Raw genomic sequence first — 18410 nt, 5'->3', positions numbered from 1 at the left:
TCTGCATTCTCCCTCCGAACAATACTAATCCCAAATTACTTCCCTTGTTCTGACTCCTTTGCTTCTTCATTAAGGCCTCCACAGTCAATTCCTGTAAAGAGGCTCCCTCAACTGCTTCTTGTACCTTCTACGGTTTGAATATCTTAACCACTTATCTAATCTCGTCATTTAACCCTCCCACAAAGCTAGATACAAAATATTCTTCTATCATAAAAGGGTTCTTACTCAACATAAGGGATTTCAATTCTTCAAATCGTAGGTGGTACTCTTGCACGGTACCATCCTGCTTCAGTCTATTGAACTCCTTCACAACACCCATCATTCCTCTGTCACCAAACCTTCCACACAATCCCTTAGTGAAGTCGTATAATTCTCCCTTACCTTGGACCATCCCTGGAACCACACGTCCCCCACGTCATTGAGGTAAGCAGAGGCTAGGGTCACCTTCTAATCTTTCGGGATTTGGTGGATACTAAATAGCTTCTCACATCTCCGTATCCACCAATGAGGCTTTTGTCCCTCAAACGTTGATAATTCCAGATTTGGTACTGGAAAACCAGCTTATTGCAGAGGAATTTGAATTTCCAACCTCCTATCAATCGGATTCTCTTCAACCACCATTGGATCTCCCTCCAATTCTGATGATTCAACAGCACGGTAACTGTTTCCATGACCTGGTAGGATCGGCTCCACCCTATCTCTAGGGGGAAAATCAGGAGAAATTCTTACCTGATTTTGGCTAGAGAGCATGAGCATGAATTGCTGCAATTGGTCCCGCAACAAATTCCCTTGCCCTTGCATCTCTTCTCTGATCCGTTCACGCATGTCCATGCGTAAATCCGTGCACAACCTCTTTGTCATTGTCTCCAACTTCTAATCTACCGTCAATTCCAACCTTCCTTTTATCGATTCCACCTTGTTTTGCATTTTTGATATCGACACCATCATTTGCTGCAGCTGTGTCTCCATATGCTTCATCCGGGTGCCATCAGCCATATTTGATTGCTTTTATCACTCACTAGCCAGGACCTTGCTCTTATACCAATTTGTTGTATACCTACGCTTTACCTAGGTTTAAGATAGGAAATTGAGGGAAATCAGAGGAGGAATCAGACTGAGGGGAAGAGTATTGCATCAATAAATGGGGGGAAGAATTATAGACAAAACAACAAGGAGAGGGAAAATAGAGGGAGCAAGAGAGAAATGAGAGAATTCATTCAACAATTCAAAAACATATCCTTATCAACCCCAGCTGTGGCTTATATATAGCCTAACAACCTCCCACATGCATCCATGTGCATAACAACAAGCTTAACTAAGGTGTGCTGGAACATTCCTCTAGCTAGCAGCCTCCCACATGCACTCATGTGCATAACAACAAGCCTAACTAAGATGTGCTGGAACATTCCTCCAGCTAGCAACCTCCCACATGCACCCATGTGCATAACAACAAGCCTAACTAAGGCGCAACAAGCATAACAACAGCCTGCTAATGTGACACCTGGTTCTCGATTGCCTTCTTGAGAAGGGACACACGAAACACGGGGTGAATTTGTGTTCCTTTAGGTAGTTGCAGTCTGTAGGTTACTAGTCCTACCTTCGCAGTGATGGTATAAGGGCCGTAGAACCTGGGGCTTAGTTTAGTAACAAGCTGTCTCGAAAGGGACCTCAAATGGGGCTAATTGAGCTTGAGGTATACCTCTTCTCCTACCTTAAATTCCCTCTCACTCATCTTTTTTTCTGCTAGCTGCTTCATCTGGTTTTGGGCCTTGGCCAATTCCGTTTTCAAGGTCTGTAGAATGTCCTGCCTGTGTTGCAAATAGGCATCCACGACTGCCACAGAGGTTGGTTCTCCGATAGATGGTAGTAGACTAAGCTTGTATCCATACAAAGCCTTGAATGGTGTCATCCCAATGTATTGGTGGTGGCTGGAAATATACCACCATTGTGCTAGAGACAACCATTTGTGCCACCCCTTAGGTTGCACAAAACAGAAGCACCTCAGATAGGTCTCAAGGCACTAATTAACCCTCTCAAATTGGCCATCAGTTTCTGGATGGTAGACGGTGGACATGTGGAGCTTAGAGCCTAAGGATTTCAATAGATTTTGCTATAACAAGCTAGTGAACATTTTGTCCCTGTTTGAAATGATGGTTTGAGGCACCCTATGTAATTTCACCACATTGTCCCAAGTATACCCTAGCCACTTCTTGTGTTGTGAATGTGTGGGACAGACTGAGGAAGTGGTTATACTTAGTTAAACGATCCACCACTACTAGGACACAACTCTTACCCTTTGACCGAGGCAATCCTTTACAAAATCCATAGTTATGTTAGCCCAGGCTTGATCTGGGACCCCTAAAGGCTGCAGGAGGCCTGGTATTGCCACTGACTTGTGCTTACTCCCCTTACACCTGTCACATTGCAATATAAACTCCATCACTAACTTTTTTAGGCCTGGCCAATAAAACACTTGCTTTACCTTTCAGTAGGTGTTTTGAATACCCAAGTGTCCTCCTAAGGGAGAATCATGCATAGTTTGGAGAATTCTTCTCTTCAATGCCTCACAATCCCCTATCACCAATCGCCCCCGGTATCTCATCAGGCCATTGCATATGGTATACCCCTGCTTGCTATTGCTATCAAGGCTGAGCTGCTCCAGTAGCTCCCTTGCCCAAGTCCCTTTATCATAGCTTGTTGCCACCTCTTGGTACCAATCTGGTACCAAAGCTGTGATAGCTGCACAGTCTCCCTCCTCATAACATCTTGATAAGGTGTCTATAACCACATTTTTTTTCCTATCCTATACTAAATCACAAAATTCAATCCCATCAGCTTAGCCATACCCTTATTCTGCAAATTAATATGCAACTTTTGCTGTGAGAGGAACTTGAGACTCTCATGATCTGTCTTGATTGTAAACTGCCTCCCCTCCAAATAGTCCCTCCACTTATCTATTACCATAAGCACAACTAATAACTCCTTGTTATATGTGCTAAGCCTTGGGGCTAAGGCCTAGCTCATGAAAGCCAAGGTTTGGCCCATCTTGTGATAAAACAACCCCTACTCTCGTTCCACTAGCATCGGTCTCCAAAGTGAATGGCTTACCAAAATCAGGGATCCCCAACATAGGCACCTCAGACATGGCTTGCTTCAATTGCCCAAATGTAGCCTTTGCCTTTTCATTCCACCTGAAGTTATCCTTATTTAATACTTCTGTTAGTGGCTTACTTATCATTCCATAATTTTTCACAAAACGCCTATAGTAGCCCATCAGCCCCAAGAACCCCCTAAAGGACTTGATATTCCTTGGTCTAGGCCAAGTTACCATAGCCGAAATTTTCTTGGGGTCAGTGCTAACTCCAACACAAAAAATCACATGCCCAAGTACTCCACCTGTTTCTAAGCAAAAGCACATTTGGACCTTTTGATGCATAGCCGATTGAGTCGAAGGACCTGAAATGCAGTCCTAAGGTGTTCTAGGTGTTGAGAAAAGGTAGGGTTGTAGATCAATATATCATCAAAGAACATCATCACAAATTTTCGAAGATATGGCTCAAAGATGTGGTCCATTAGGGCCTGAAAGGTTGCTGGTGCATTAGTTAATCCAAAAGGCATTACTATAAACTCATAATGCCAATGGTGAGTTTTGAAAGCGGTTTTAGGTATATCAATTGGGTTCATTCGGATTTGATGATAGTCGGATCTCAGGTCAAGTTTGGAGAATACAATGGCATGGCTTAATTCATCTAAGAGGTATTCAATAATAGGAATGGGGAATTTATCCTTGATGGTGATATGGTTTAGCTAGTGGTAGTCAATACAAAAATGTCAGTTTCCATCTTTTTCTTAACTAAAAGGACATGAGAGGCAAATGGGCTTCTGCTGGGACAGATTATAGAATTGTCTAGCATTTCTTTTACCAATTTCTCAATTTCAGTTTTAAGCTTTGGGGGATACCTATAGGATCTTATGTTAACTGGTGCAGCGTTGGGTTGCAAGGGAATAAAGTGATCAAATGGCCTTTTTGGGGGTAGGTCCTTATGTTCTACAAATAAGTCCCTAAACTCAATAAGTAATGCATCAAGGAAGCCAACTCATGTACCTGCCATGGGAGTGTGGTTGGGTGGCTGGTGGCTATCGAGCACTGTCCTTCCTATTCCCCCTGCTCCTCAGTCTCCTCACTAGCCTCAATCAAGAATAATTGAACCACTTGAGAGAGCTTGTACTTGAGTAGCTTATGCAACCTCTTTCCCTTAATCAACTTACAGGCCCCTGTTTCCACATTCCCTTGTAGGGTGATTCTCCTGCCTTCCTTGTCCAATGTAACCTCCATCTTATTAAAGTCCAGGCTGATAGGGCTTAGCCCTCTCATCTAATCAACCCCCAAAACTATCTAACAACCTCCCAATTTCAATAGCCTCAGGTTAGCTTCAAACGCTTCCCCTTGTATTATCCAACAAAATCCCAAGCAGGATGATTTACTCAATACCTTGCTCCCATTAGCCATTGTTACTAATAGGGGTTGGGTGCTAGACAACTCGCAATACATGAGTGTACCCTCTTGCACCTTTCCTTCAACTTTGATAATCTTGTTGCTAGCCACTCCTTTCATGGCATGGAGGGATATAGTGCCATTGTCTTCTTCTTCCCAATCATCCCCTACAACCATGGCCTCTTCTCCTGCGTCCTCCTTTATCTCTTCTCCTTCCAATAGGAGCAATTGCTTCCTGCATTGGGGTTTGAGGAAGTACTTATCCCCACACCTATAACATAACCCAATAGGCCTCCTCTACCCTATCACCCTCCCCCTTTGTTACCCTACATTAGCAAGGGGTGGTAATGCTGACAGCTTTGTGACGCAGCGTGTAGCGCGCGTGTGAAATAACACACCAAAATAAATCCTTGAAAGAACAAACTTCAATGGCCGGAGCTTGACTTTCAAGAAAAGGCAAAAACAAGACTGTTTTGCTAAGAAAACCCAATAAATTGCCGAAATTTGTATTGAAAAAAACTGATTACAAACTCTAGGTTCTAGGCATATTTATAGTGTTTGGCTAATCCAAATCCATTTAATATTGTAAACAAAATCCAACTATAATCCTAATAAAAATAAAACTTAATCAAATATGAAATAAAATTAAAATCCTAAAACATATGAAGTAGAATAGAAGTAAAAATCCTAAAAAATCTAAAATCCTAAAAACTTATGGAGCTCTACTGTAGCGCTACTGTTCTGGCGATACTATAGTATACTGTAGCGTTACTATTCCGGTTTGGGTCGGGTCGACCTTGGACCGGGTCTTGAATATTAGTGACCGCATCACTTTGGCATTGCCCTAGCCCGATATGTCTCTCTTCCTTGCATCCTTCCCATAGGTGGTGATAGGCCCAAGCCATTTCCCTTGCCCTGATTCCTCTACTTCTTCATCAGGGCTTCCACATTCAACTCCTGAAGCAGAACACTCTCCACCGCTTCTTACATTGTTCTTGGCTTTGTCATCTTCATTGCGGATTTGAGTTCCTCACTTAGGCCCCTGATAAAACTTGACATGAAGTAATCTTCGGTCAAGTACGGATTTCTGCTGAGCATAAGAGATTTCAGCTCCTTGAACCTGAGCTGGTACTCTTGCACCTATCCATTCTGCTTCATTTTGTTGAACTCCTCAACTACATCATGGTTCTCTTCTTCTCGAACCTTTCACATAATCCCCTCACAAACTCCTCCCAGCTACACTCTTCTCTCACCCTTAACTGCCCTTGATACCACACATCCCCCACTTCATTCAAGTAAGCCATAGCCAAATTGATCTTCTAATCATCAACCACCTGATGTATTCTAAACAATTTCTCACGTCGTTGAATCTGCTAGCGTGGCTTCGTCTCATCGAACACCAGCAACTCCAATTTTGGGACATGGGAATTGTGGTGATTTGAATTCACCTGGATCTCCGGTCTCCTTTCCACTCCATTGTATGGCTGTCGAATCGCCCTCGACCTCTGACGAGCCAACCACCCTCTGGCTCGTGCTAACTTCTGGCAATATTGGATCTGATCTCTCTCATGGGGGAAATCTGGAGATATCCTCACCGAAGCTTGGCTCGAGAACATGAGCATAAACTGCTGCATCTGATCGCACAACATATTGCTCTATTCCCTCATTTCCTCTCTGATCTGGTTGCGCATATCCTTGCGCAACTGATTTGAGGCCTCCTCCAACTTCTTATCAACCACCATTCCGATCGCATCCTCCATGGATCCAACTCGAGTTTGCAAATCTATCACTGTGGTCGTCACCTGTTGGAGCTGTAATTCCATTTGCTTCATGCGAGTGCTGCCATTGCTTTGAATCCGTCGAAATTCTTGGGCTAGGAACGAAGCTCTGATACTAACTGTTGAATCCCTTGGATTCGACAGGGTTCTCTCCTCTTTGTAGGTGGGAATTGAGATGGAGGGAAGGGAAATTAGAGAATTGAGGGAGAAGGATTGAGAATGAAATGAGAGGGAGAGAGAATCAGAGAGGGAAATTGAATAAGAAATCAATTCAAATGATATTCGATGCTTCACAATGAATTCAGGACGAGCTTATATACTCGTTCCTGGTAGGAAGTTGGCACCAATAACGGTTACCACTTCCCCCATTCAAATTCTACACTTCTCACCAATTACACTCATCCTACTAGCACTTATACTTATTACAATAGTGCCCCCTATAGGTACACGATAGACAGGTTCAGACACTTGAGCTTTTCGTCACAGAAAATAAACTGTGTTTTATTAGCCTGTTAGGAATTTTCATTCTTCTAGAGGAGAGGAAAATCATCTGTTGTGGTATACTATTTTACATTTTTGATGGAAATGGCATAAAATAGACAATGCAAAGGCACGTAATATGCCTCCACAAATTCTTGGGCCTCTGTCTTTTGTGTTTCTTCTTCCCCATAATTTTGTTTGGGTACTTTAGACTTCTCTATGTTGGGTCCTCATGGTTGGAAAATTGATGTTAGGGCTGGGTGTTGATAAACTCTTGTTTATGTTTACTATCATGGAGAAGGTTATGCATTGTGTTTTCAAATTCTTCCCTTCTATTCCACAGCTGTTAACTTCACAGCTTCTATAATGCTGTAGTTTAGTTTATTAACCAATTGATTTGGCTGTTAATTTCTTAGTGATTGAATCAAATCTTGAGTTTATATTTCTTCTGCAGGAAAGGAAACTTCTCTTGGAATTGAATGGGCCTCAGGTTGCAAGGATATCTGTATTTGAGGTCTGCAGCTAAATTCAGTATGCAGAATGCCTGTATATAGCATTCCTATTCATTGACTTTTTGAGAACAAGAAAGACAAACGTTTACCTCCAACTACTGAGAACATAATTTGATAATTGGCACACATTCTAGAATCTGAGAGGTGGATATGTAGATACACTAATTCTTGCTGCTTCATTTATGTTGTCAGCAATTGTACATTTTAATTGTAGATCAACGGGATAAGTATATTTGAAGTCCTCTAACCTCAATTTTATAATCAATTCTTTCTACTTTTATTTTTATTGTTTAAACCCTGAAACTTTTAAAACACATCAATAAAATTCAATCAACAACTCCACGTACAGTTGCTGTTAGAACCTATCACTTAACGGCAACCATTCACAGAATATTGATTGGACTTCGTTGATGTATTTTAAAAAGTTTCAGGACTTAAACCATGAAAATAGAAATAGGAAGACTTGATTAGAAAAGGGTGCAAAGTTATAGGATTATAAGTTGAAATTGTTTTAAGTGAAAATTGTGAGTGCCAGATTTGAAATCATTCAGTAGCAGAGTAATTGTTTGCCAGAGTTTCTATCTCTGCTGATTTGCTTTATATTTCTTTTGCGATACAAAAGGGTCATCATAATTGTAAAAGATGCCTTAGGAAAAGTAAAAACTAATTTTGCCCATGTCAAATTCATCGACTTTTTATGTGATGCAGACAAACAAACTGTCCAAGAGCAACCTGATTGGTTACTGTGAAATTGATATATTTGAATTTCTTACTCAGGTGAGTGGCATTTGTTATTAAATGGTTATTCTTTGTCCATAAAAAGTGCTTTAAGTTCACTTTTTAAAGTTTCATCTGTACCTTCCAACCATACTCTTGAAGTTGAAGGTGAAAAATCATTTTGAAAATTGAAATCTTAACCTGCTATTTGCATTAGAAGGATAGTCAAAAGATAGGAGAAATGAATACTTTCCTATGCCTGCAGCTTGAATTCATCATGTATAACTTCATATCTATGCTTATATTGCTCTGACATTTCACCTCTGCATTTTGATTTGCTTGTATATTGTGATGTTTTCTCAGTTTTGTTATATGAAATTTAATTGAATTGACAAAAAGTAAAAACTATACAATATTAGTATAAACTCAATGATTAAATAATTGAACATGTTGGAGTCTATGTTTACATAAGGTCACAAGCAGTTAATTTGAAAATAATAGAATACAAGATATGAAGACCTCAAACAAAGCAATTTTATCAAGCATCAATGTTTTTATGTACATTCTAATGTTATAAAATATACCAAATTATAAAAGATTGTGATATTTATGATATTACCAGTAGGTGAAGTTGTTTGTAAAATTATGAGATTCTTTCAGTGAACATGTTATACATTTTTTTTCTTTATAACAAGCAAGGATAAGGTTCAATACAAGGCCATAAATAATAGATACTCATAAATAAAAAGTTTTGAAAAATTAATCTTGGAAAGGAAGATCATATAAAATACTATTTAAGTTGGCAGACTTTTCTTCATTTTCCTGCTTTCTTACCTGTTACATTTGTATGAGTCATATCATTATTATTGAATTTTGACATTTGAACGTTGAACAGTCTGAACCAATGATCAGGCATGGAAGTCAGGCCACACAGGTTTTCTGCTACTTTATATTTTTTATTTTTTAAATTGTTTCCCTTGTCGTGAATGGAGATTATTAGGGGGCTAGGATCCATATAACCAACCCCCCTAGGGGGTTAAGGCTTAGTGATATTATTGTTGTCAATCTGTTTCCCTTGGGCTCAGAGGAAACTGTTTTGCAGGCTTCTGATTCTGACCTCAAGGTATTTAAGTTGTTAGATCCATCTTCTCCTGATATTGTGGTTGGAAAGATACATTTTTCTTGTTTCATTGAGGTATGCAGTAGGCTACTGTTTTTCTGTTGGCATATTGAGGCTATGACCTGTATTTTCTTGTGGGTAGTATAATCATTAGATCAAACATTGACAGGATCCAATTGAAACGGAAAAAAGTTTTGCAAGACGAATCTTGTCTATTGTGGTATGCTTTGACTCATCCTTGCTCTTTTTCCTGTATGATATGCACTCAATTTATATGTCTTGTCTATGTGGGCGTCTTTTAAATTATGTTCCACCCTGGCCAATATGATGCTGGTTATTGTGATTATTCCTTTTTTATAATTGCTAATGGCTCTCCTTCAGTATGTCTGGAACACCTTGGGTGATGTTGATCTGGTGGGGCATTGATATCTGTAGACATGTCGCAGAGTGGGGAGCATCTTGCATGGCCCAGACCATAGAAATGGTGGAAGCCTTGTGCATTGGGTTGCCCCTTTTCTGATTTTGAAACATAACTTATGCAGAAGGATTGGAACAATACATGATAGGAAAATAAAAATAAAAAAGTTATTGGATACGATATGTTATTACTATGCTTCATGATGGATTCATTGAACAAAGTCATTATGGTTTATACAGGATTATAATGAAAATGGAGAGCTCTCATTCTCTGAGTTCTCTGCCCTCATCAATGCATTTGGCAACCAACACGCAGTTGCTAAGGTTTGGTTTATTTTATTTCCTAGCACTTCATCTGGATCCAAATCTGTATTAGGCCACTGTTTCTTGAATTGTCTTGGATGCAAATTTCAGAAGCCACATGTTTATTATAGATAACAAGAATTTTTAGTATTGGGCTGCTGATTTTTCTAAAATCAATTTTGTTTTTTGAGTAGATTTTGAAATAATGGTTTTTCAATCAAAATCCAACCAGCAATAGGTCCATATGCAAATTATGGTTTATTTGGTTTCTCTATCTAAACCTTTTTGTCTAACAATTCATTTAACTTGTTTACTAGAAAGAAGAGCTTTTTAAAGCAGCTGATCAGAATGGGGATGGTGTAGTTAGCATGGATGAGTTGGCTACCCTTCTTGCCATTCATCAAGAGAAGTAAGGCCTGCCCATAAGCTTGACTCTGATCTGGATGTTGCAGTTTGTTTCCTTTAGTTTTCCTTTGATAGCTAAATCTTTTGGAATATAGGAGCAACATGGAAGTGGAGGGCTATATTGGCCTCAATGTCATATTGTTAATCCTTACCAACTAGTTTACCATTTTGTTGTAGTGCATTTCAGTTACATCATTAAAAGTATCTTATATTTTAACAGAATTTAAATTCATTTAACTTGAGCATACCTTACTGAATTCTTCAGAATATATGAGTTAATTTGATGAAAATTTGAGACAATTATTTTTTTTAAGTGTAACACCATAGACCCTCACCAAAGTGTTAGCTGAAGGTACTCTTGGGTTCATGGAACTAAGTATTATAGACAAGACCTCCCCTCCCCAGTAGACTACTGATATGTGATTGGGTTGTGATAGTAAGATTGTGAAATAGAAATTAGGTATCATCAGAATTCAAAATTGTTTATTCTTTGTAAAAAAAGGAATCGTGCTATTATGGCATGGGAAGGGAAGACCTCCCCAATAGGTGGGGTAACAACCGATGGGGACAATGGTAGGGAATCAAATATGGATTTGTATCTGAGATCTTGGTTAAGGAATAACTAGAAGATCCTGTATAAATGTTATGCACCACTTTTGCTGTACGTTACCTTTTTTGTTTGACCTTACAACTTCCATTTTGGTTTTTGATACATATCCTGGCAGCAGTCAGATTGATCAGGCTCCCAGATCTCAGTTCTACTTTGTACTTTGTTGCAGGGAACCACTAATGACTTGCTGCCCTGTTTGTGGTGAAACTCTTGATGTTTCAGATAAGCTGAACAATATGATTCATTTGACCCTGTGCTTTGATGAAGGGACTGGAAAACAGGTTATGGCTGGGGGATTCTTGACTGATAAACAGGCTTCATATGGGTAAATAGTACCTTTTGAATTTGCTGCCAGGTCATGTATATGATAATGCGACTGTTCCTTACACTTCTGTGGGTAATTTTCTGTTCTCTTCTTCATATTCTAGGTGGATGTTTAAACTTAGCGAATGGGCTCATTTTTCCTCTTATGGCATTGGTTTGAAATCTGGTTCAAGTGCTTCACACATTGTGGTACACTCCTGAAATGCATTTTGTGGAATTGCTTTTTGTTGAAGTGATACCCAACGGTATACTGCAAAAGTTGCTTTCTGAGTCTTTGTTAGATTTTATCTTTATCACCTGATATCCATTATTTCACTTGGGCAAAATTAGCTGCTAATCATTGGGATGGAAATGTTAGTCATGGTGATGTAATCTATGCAACAATCTTTCCAATCATCCAAGCATAATTTAGCAACTAAGATAGGCACAGAGGCCTAGCCTCCCTTAAAACCCAATACACAAAGTAGACATACTAGCAATTAATAAGTCTATGGACATCCAACATAATCTCCAATCCTGGAGCTAGATGGGACAACAACAAATAAATACTTTTTACAACTATATCTAAATTATTCTTTGTATGACTATATTTAAATTATTGCCCATAAACTGGGCATATAGCTAGAAGCTAGATAAGCCCTCACAACATAACATCAAAACTGGGCTTATAGCTTGACAATCTCACTCCATGTTTCTTCTGGCCTTCTTGTATAAGGTCCACCATTTATTGTGGTTCTTCTGGTTTTTCTAGATACTAATCAGAAAAGAAAAAGGTGAACAGAAATAATAGCTCTTTTGTGTATGCATTCTAGCACATGACTTGATCCTTGATTAGGTGACTTGAATTAGATAGTAGTTAAACGTATTTCTTTTTTATGTGACCCCACGAAGCAATGTTGGATAACTGTAACCTCCATAGTAGTAACCAATTTTTCTATTGTAAGTTAGAAATTATGCCTTGGAGTTTCTTCTAAGTGCTTGTGTTCATATTTGTTCTTTGGGATTCAGTATCATTCTATCTCTCTTCTTTTATATCTCCTCTAATCCAAAAAGAACTAATGTTTTTATAATTATGAGCTGTGCATAGAAATTTTATTCTGCATGGTGTTAACCTAGAAAAATGGTGAAACTGCACTTAGACTGGTTAACATAAAAGGGAACTAAACTACTTTGTGCTGTGATTTTTTTTAGCTGTTGAAAATTGTCATTAGAGTTGTACAAATGTTGATTTGCTATCATATATGATTAATTTCAAAGAGTATCTTCTTATCTTAGATTTTGATTACTATTTTGATGCTTTAGGTTTTTGATCGGAGGACAAAGAGGCTAGTGGAGGAACTAATTGATGGAAAGATTGTTCTCTCCATGAGAGCCATCTATCAGTCTAAATTTGGACTTGGCCTTATGGACAAAGGTAAAGCATTTATTTTTGTTAAACCTTTTAGAAGAATATGGGAAAGAAGAAAATACTAAAAGATGTATTCAAATGAATGTGTATCTAGGATGGTGTACTGTGTACATGATATTTATAGACCCTACACAAGATGAAGATAAAACCTAACCTACTTTTGATGAGACTAACTAAGATAAAACTCAAACTACCTAAAGATAATCATGATCAAGAGATAAAACCAATTTAATTTTAATTTGCAATTATGTATAACAAAACCCTTTAACAATGCCATATTTAGTGTCACTGAGATCCTTGATCCTTTAGAGAAGTGGAAATTAGATCAAATTTGAGATGCAGTACCATCCTATAAATTTATGTGCAGACAGACCAGTCTCTGTTTGGTTCACATTTCAACAATCTTTTGTTGTTTGAATTTTCCAATTCCAAAACTTGTTCTTGTTTCTTTCAAATTTCTTCTAACAGATGAGACATTAAATAAACCCATACAAGTCTAATGGTGTGGAAGGTCTTTTAAGGAAATAGAATTATGTGAAGCTCATACTCAAAAGAAAATCACTTTTTTGTTGTTACTCCCCCAAACCTGTTGTTACAAGCTTAATAGATATCATCGTTAACCTAACACATTCTTATTTACAATTATATGTTGAAATAATATATGTTCCTAAAATTGGTTTTGACTGAAATAAACAATTGGGATCTTTTGGTGTTTGACTTAATTTAGGCATGCTTTTTAACAATAATCTTTGAACATCGTGTTTCCTTTTATGTGTTTAAATTTTCTGGCCATCTCACTTTTAACATCCTTTTTTAGCTACTTGACTGGACGTTGCAGCACTCACTGACCTTCCATAGAACTTAGAGAAAGATATTACTTCTGTGCATGGTTTTGTGTAGTTCTGATATTTTTGCTTGTTTTGGTGCTGCTACTGAGTGCAGGAGCAAAAGAACTCTTGCAGAACATTTCAGAAAAGCAGGGAAAGAAAATGAACTCTACTGAATCTGCTAAAGATATACCAAAGTTCATTGAATTTTTTAAGGTATGATAATCTTCCTATTCTAACAATTAGATTTTACAATTATTTAAGCTGTAGAACTTTGATCTTGCAATCATGTTTGTAGTTGCATCAAAACATTTCTTCCTTTCTTTTTTTAATCATAATTCAGTTCAAAGTTAATGTTCTTATCCTATGCTAATGTCTTTGAGGGACAGTTAAGTCTGTTTTGATATGAATTCATAAAGCTGTCCCTTTTCAGTTCTTGTTGGATATAGGAGCCTTATTCTTCTAGACAAATAACATTTGGGCATTCTATTAAAAGTTCAACATACCAACGTCTTGTTTATATTTGTTACTAAAAACAGGCAAACAATTAGATCAATGGTGTGTTATGCCTAGTATCTAGGTACATAATCGTCTTGCTTGGGAATGGTAGTGGTTATGCAGCCTTGGCACCACCTGTTTTGTGGAGAGGCTGATTCCTGTGACTCTTAACGCCAACAGAACAGGTGGACCAATGAGCATTTTCCATATTGCTGGCTGATGAGTCGGTATTCTTTCCAGTTTGAACAACTTTCTATGAGAAAAATGAATTTTTCTATGTTATCTTTGAGTTTTGTAATTGCATTTGATAATCTTGTGGTTGTTTATGGTGCATCTGCCATTTTTATAGAATGTGTGCTTAGTTGATCTCTCTCTGAAGAAGGAAAAGAATAAGGAAGAATAAATCAACTTTGTTTCTGACATGTACTTGGATTATCTTGGTTTTCTTTTTACTATTTTTTTTTTTCTTTTTGGGGGCCGGGGGGGGGGGGTTGAATTGGACCTAATTTTTAGGTTGGTAAGAGTAGGAGAGGCTTGCTGAAACTTATCAAAGAAGCCAATTATCAGCTTGTCCTAATAAACATCATTATGGAGTAAATGTGACCAATCAACTAAGGTTCCTAGATCCTTAGGGGTCACCATATTTTGGTGAAAGGATAGAAAGCTATTTATTATTTATGAAATAATCTCTGTAAAATATGAAAAACAGAAGTGTTCTACATTTTGTTGAAAGGCCTTTGTAACCTTCCATCGCATGTTCATGAATTGAGGATGATGGTCCAGTTTTGTATGCAAAAAGAACATGCATGAAGTGGCCCATTCTTTTCTATAATCTTTACCCAGCATTGTGTTGCAGGATCAAATCAACTTGGCCGATTGCAAGTACCCGTTGGAGCACTTTAAGGTAATGCTAGGATTTTAATTAAGCTTGTAGGCCATTAAACAAATAACTTTCAGAAGGAAAAGAATTTCCATCCTGGGTTTTCTTTAAGAATGAACTGTATAACTCTTACAGATTTCCTTCACTTGCATTTTTTAAGAGATGTTTGACCAACAGTTGTGTGAAGGACTCAACTATAGTTTTTATGTCATAATATTTCAGCATATCTCATTATTCAACTAGTTGAGGTGATCTCTGCCTGTTTAGTGCCCTAAAGTCTTCCGTATCCCCTCCTATATTAATATTATAATGCTGAAAATTATTTTTGGGACAGTGTTGTTCTCTAAGAAAATGCTCCCAATTAAGAAAATAAAAGCAATGTGGTCAGCCATAGAATTGACAAATGTGCTCTTGATTTGTGTTCACAGAGAATCTGGATGGAAGAGACACTATTATTGCAAATCATCTTTTGCCTACTGTGGTGCTATATTGTTATTGGTATTCTTAAGTTTGTTGCAATTTGACAATCATCTTTTGGGTAAATTGACCACACAGTTTCTATTGAATGCAGACATTTAATGAATTCTTCATAAGAGAGTTACGGCCTGGTTCAAGACCAATTGCTTGCATGGAACGTGATGATGTTGCTGTATGTGCTGCTGATTGCCGTCTACTTGCATTCCAAAATATTAAAGACAGTCTTCGTTTTTGGATTAAGGTATATCCTAGAGCTTAGTTTCTTTATAATTATTATGCTTTACTAGTTTAAATGTAGATATGAATAAAGATGCAAGGATGATCAACAACTGGAGCAATTGAATTATCTTTTCATTTCCATTTTTAAACATAATCCTTTTTTTCAGGAGTCTCATCTTTTTTCTCATGCACCCGTACATATTGCATGCATGCCTTTCATTTTAGACTTAGGTACCTTATCAGCTTATCTCACTAGTTTTATAGTTCTCTTCTATATCTGCTGATTATTGTAAAAGCCAAAACAGTGAGAATTCAACCTTGCTCTGGATGAAGTTCCAGATTTTATTAATAAATAGTAGCATGCACTAAACTGGCATTTTGGAACAAAGCTAAGTGATAGGACGCGTTGTCTAAGAAAACTAATGCTAGAACAAGCTGAAAGTAACTTTAACCATGCCACTGCATGGAAAAAGGCAGAAAATAAAATCACGATGTTAAAAGTAAGTGGGAATATAATTTTTCAGAAATTCTTTAGCTCTTAAAGGGATCATTCTTTTGAACTATTAGGGTCGAAAATTTTCTATTCATGGTCTTCTGGGAAAAAGACATGTTCCACTGCTTTCATGGATGGATCCTTGGTTTTATTCCGGCTGGCACCACAGGTATTTGTTGCAATTTCTCTTTTATGTTTATGGCAGCTAAGGCTCTTAAAACAATATATATTTTCCAGTTGTCATCTTCAAAGTTTAATTCCTTAGCTGTTGCAGGATTATCATCGATTCCATCTCCCAGTATCTGGAACCATTGAAAACTTCGTTCATATACCTGGATGCCTGTATACAGTATGTGCAGATTTAGTATTTTTCTTGTGATTGGCTGTTGATCAGCATCTCCTTGTTGGTCTTCAAATCCTTCCTGGTTGCTGATGTATTTCTGATGTTCAAGGTTAATCCTATTGCCGTAAATAGCAAGTATTGCAATGTATTTACTGAGAACAAGCGGGTGGTATCTATTATCTCAACAAGAGATTTTGGAAAGGTCTGTTATTTCACATATTTGCCAATATTTTTAGTTTCATATTTTCTCTTTTCCCATTTTAACATTAGAAAAATATCTTTTACTATGTCACTGACTTGAGTCTTGGCATCACATTTTTGAAGGAAATCTAATTTAAGTGACTCTGTGTTCAGTTAGTAATCATTAGTTTGATTTCTGCTATAATATGGCCATGAATCATGCTAGGTGTACACCCATTTTGTACATCTTGGACTACATAAGGGGGTATTATGACAAAAATACCCTGCGCCTCACATGCGCCTCATGAGGGGTATTTTGGTCATAATACCCCCTTATGTAGCCCAAGATATACAAAATGGGTGTACCAATAGCATTTTCCTATGGCCATTCCCTATGAAATCTTTAGAATCTTGTTATTTTTCCTTGTAAGTGGCCCCAGAACAGGGACAAATGAATGTATGATGACTCGGATGGAAGAAATAATATGCTCAAGTTTATTTGATATCTTTATGTATACCATAGTGCATGAACCTGATCCTTGACCTGCAACCTGATAGGATATTGATTATCGAAAGGAACTACAAGCTGGAAATTAACAAAATGAAAAGAAAATTGGGCATTCGAGAGGCCCTTAACTCTCCCAAGAACTCAATACCAAAATCCCTACCAATATCTTCACCCTCTGCATATATCCCTCTCTCCTCAACCGCATTCTGTTACGCACAACAACCCAGCAATTTCCCCACTCTACCCCCTTACGCACATGGCTGGCTGTTATGCCAGCCAGCCAATTTACCACCCTACCATAGCCTCTTGGGCCTTCTTTGATAAGTCCAATGAATCGGGACCTATCATTACTCCCCCCCCCCCCAACTTTCACCTTGTCCTCAAGGTGAAAAAAAAATGAAAATTGCTACTGGATCAAAAGGTAAGGCTCCCAAGTAGCTTCCCATGGGGGTAGCCCCTTCCATTGCACGAGCACCTCTAGCACATACGTTGGGGGTACAGACCACTTGTATGCCAGCCCCCCAATCATTTCCTCCACCTCCATAGATAACTTTCATGCCCAAATTCCCATCAATATTAAAGATCTTTGGGTCTATACCATTGGGCTCCACAACAAAATGCAAAATGAGCCCTCAACTTCTAGAAAGATGCTGCCCTTCCACCATCATGACCTGCTTGGATGAGGCACCCACCCCCTCATGATGGCGAGAATACATGGGGGGCCCTCCATTATCAACCAACCCCCTGTACAATTTCTAAGAAACATGGCTAAGAGTCAAACCATCTTCCTAGACAACATGGACCGTTGATGGCGCCCCTTTCCTCGGCAAGATGCTCTCCTTGGCTATCATCGGATCGGCCATCCGTGGCCTTTTAAATGGACTGATTGTCGGCTGCCCTTTTGCCTCGCCGTGGAACTCCCCAACACCATCGTCGTCGGCAGCCACTCTGCCTTGCGACACCCTATTCTACTCAACTACCAACCCCCCTTCAATATGCAGCTTGTTCGACTTCTCCCCCGCGCCTTCTTGCATGGACCCTAAGCGATTCCTTAGCAGCCCCTTCAACTCTTCCCAGCTTCTCACTCTTCATCTCCGTTGCTCGCACTGGACCCATGAAAGTGCAACACCCTCCAAACACAGTGCTGCTGTATCCATCTTCTCCTCGACCGCCAACCCATTCACCACAACTCCCAACTCCTCACCTGTCGCCTTAAGCTCCCCCCAACTCCTCAACCGTCGCCTTCGCTGCTCCCATTGGAACCCAGCAAGAGCAACTCCTTCGAAGCTGAAAGCAACAGAGTCTAACTTCTCCGCATCCGACAACTGAATCACAAGAAGTATCGCTCGGCCCGAAACACACCCAACCGTCCAGGTCGTCTTCTTCAATCAACGGCATCTCCAGGCGTCGGCCCCT

The 18410-nt window shown here is 38.8% G+C and overlaps 1 protein-coding gene across 1 annotated transcript in view; it reads left to right on the top strand.

The window, feature by feature from the left end:
• The window catches only part of LOC127802403 (phosphatidylserine decarboxylase proenzyme 2-like), a 28637-nt gene that overhangs the window by 6271 nt on the left and 3956 nt on the right, over positions 1 to 18410 (top strand). Inside the window, 17 exon segments of the mRNA XM_052338193.1 lie at positions 7208 to 7267; positions 7974 to 8042; positions 8878 to 8916; positions 9085 to 9177; positions 9272 to 9322; positions 9760 to 9843; positions 10140 to 10231; positions 11007 to 11162; positions 11266 to 11350; positions 12464 to 12575; positions 13512 to 13612; positions 14751 to 14798; positions 15346 to 15492; positions 16038 to 16083; positions 16086 to 16132; positions 16238 to 16312; positions 16416 to 16508. Of these exon segments, the coding sequence (XP_052194153.1) occupies positions 7208 to 7267; positions 7974 to 8042; positions 8878 to 8916; positions 9085 to 9177; positions 9272 to 9322; positions 9760 to 9843; positions 10140 to 10231; positions 11007 to 11162; positions 11266 to 11350; positions 12464 to 12575; positions 13512 to 13612; positions 14751 to 14798; positions 15346 to 15492; positions 16038 to 16083; positions 16086 to 16132; positions 16238 to 16312; positions 16416 to 16508 (1398 nt within the window).

The sequence above is a fragment of the Diospyros lotus genome, chromosome 5 (genome assembly GCF_014633365.1).
Source record: "Diospyros lotus cultivar Yz01 chromosome 5, ASM1463336v1, whole genome shotgun sequence".
NCBI classification, from domain to species: Eukaryota; Viridiplantae; Streptophyta; class Magnoliopsida; order Ericales; family Ebenaceae; genus Diospyros; species Diospyros lotus.
The sequence above is the reverse complement of the archived record's forward strand: the minus strand, read 5'-3'. Positions and strand labels throughout refer to the sequence as shown.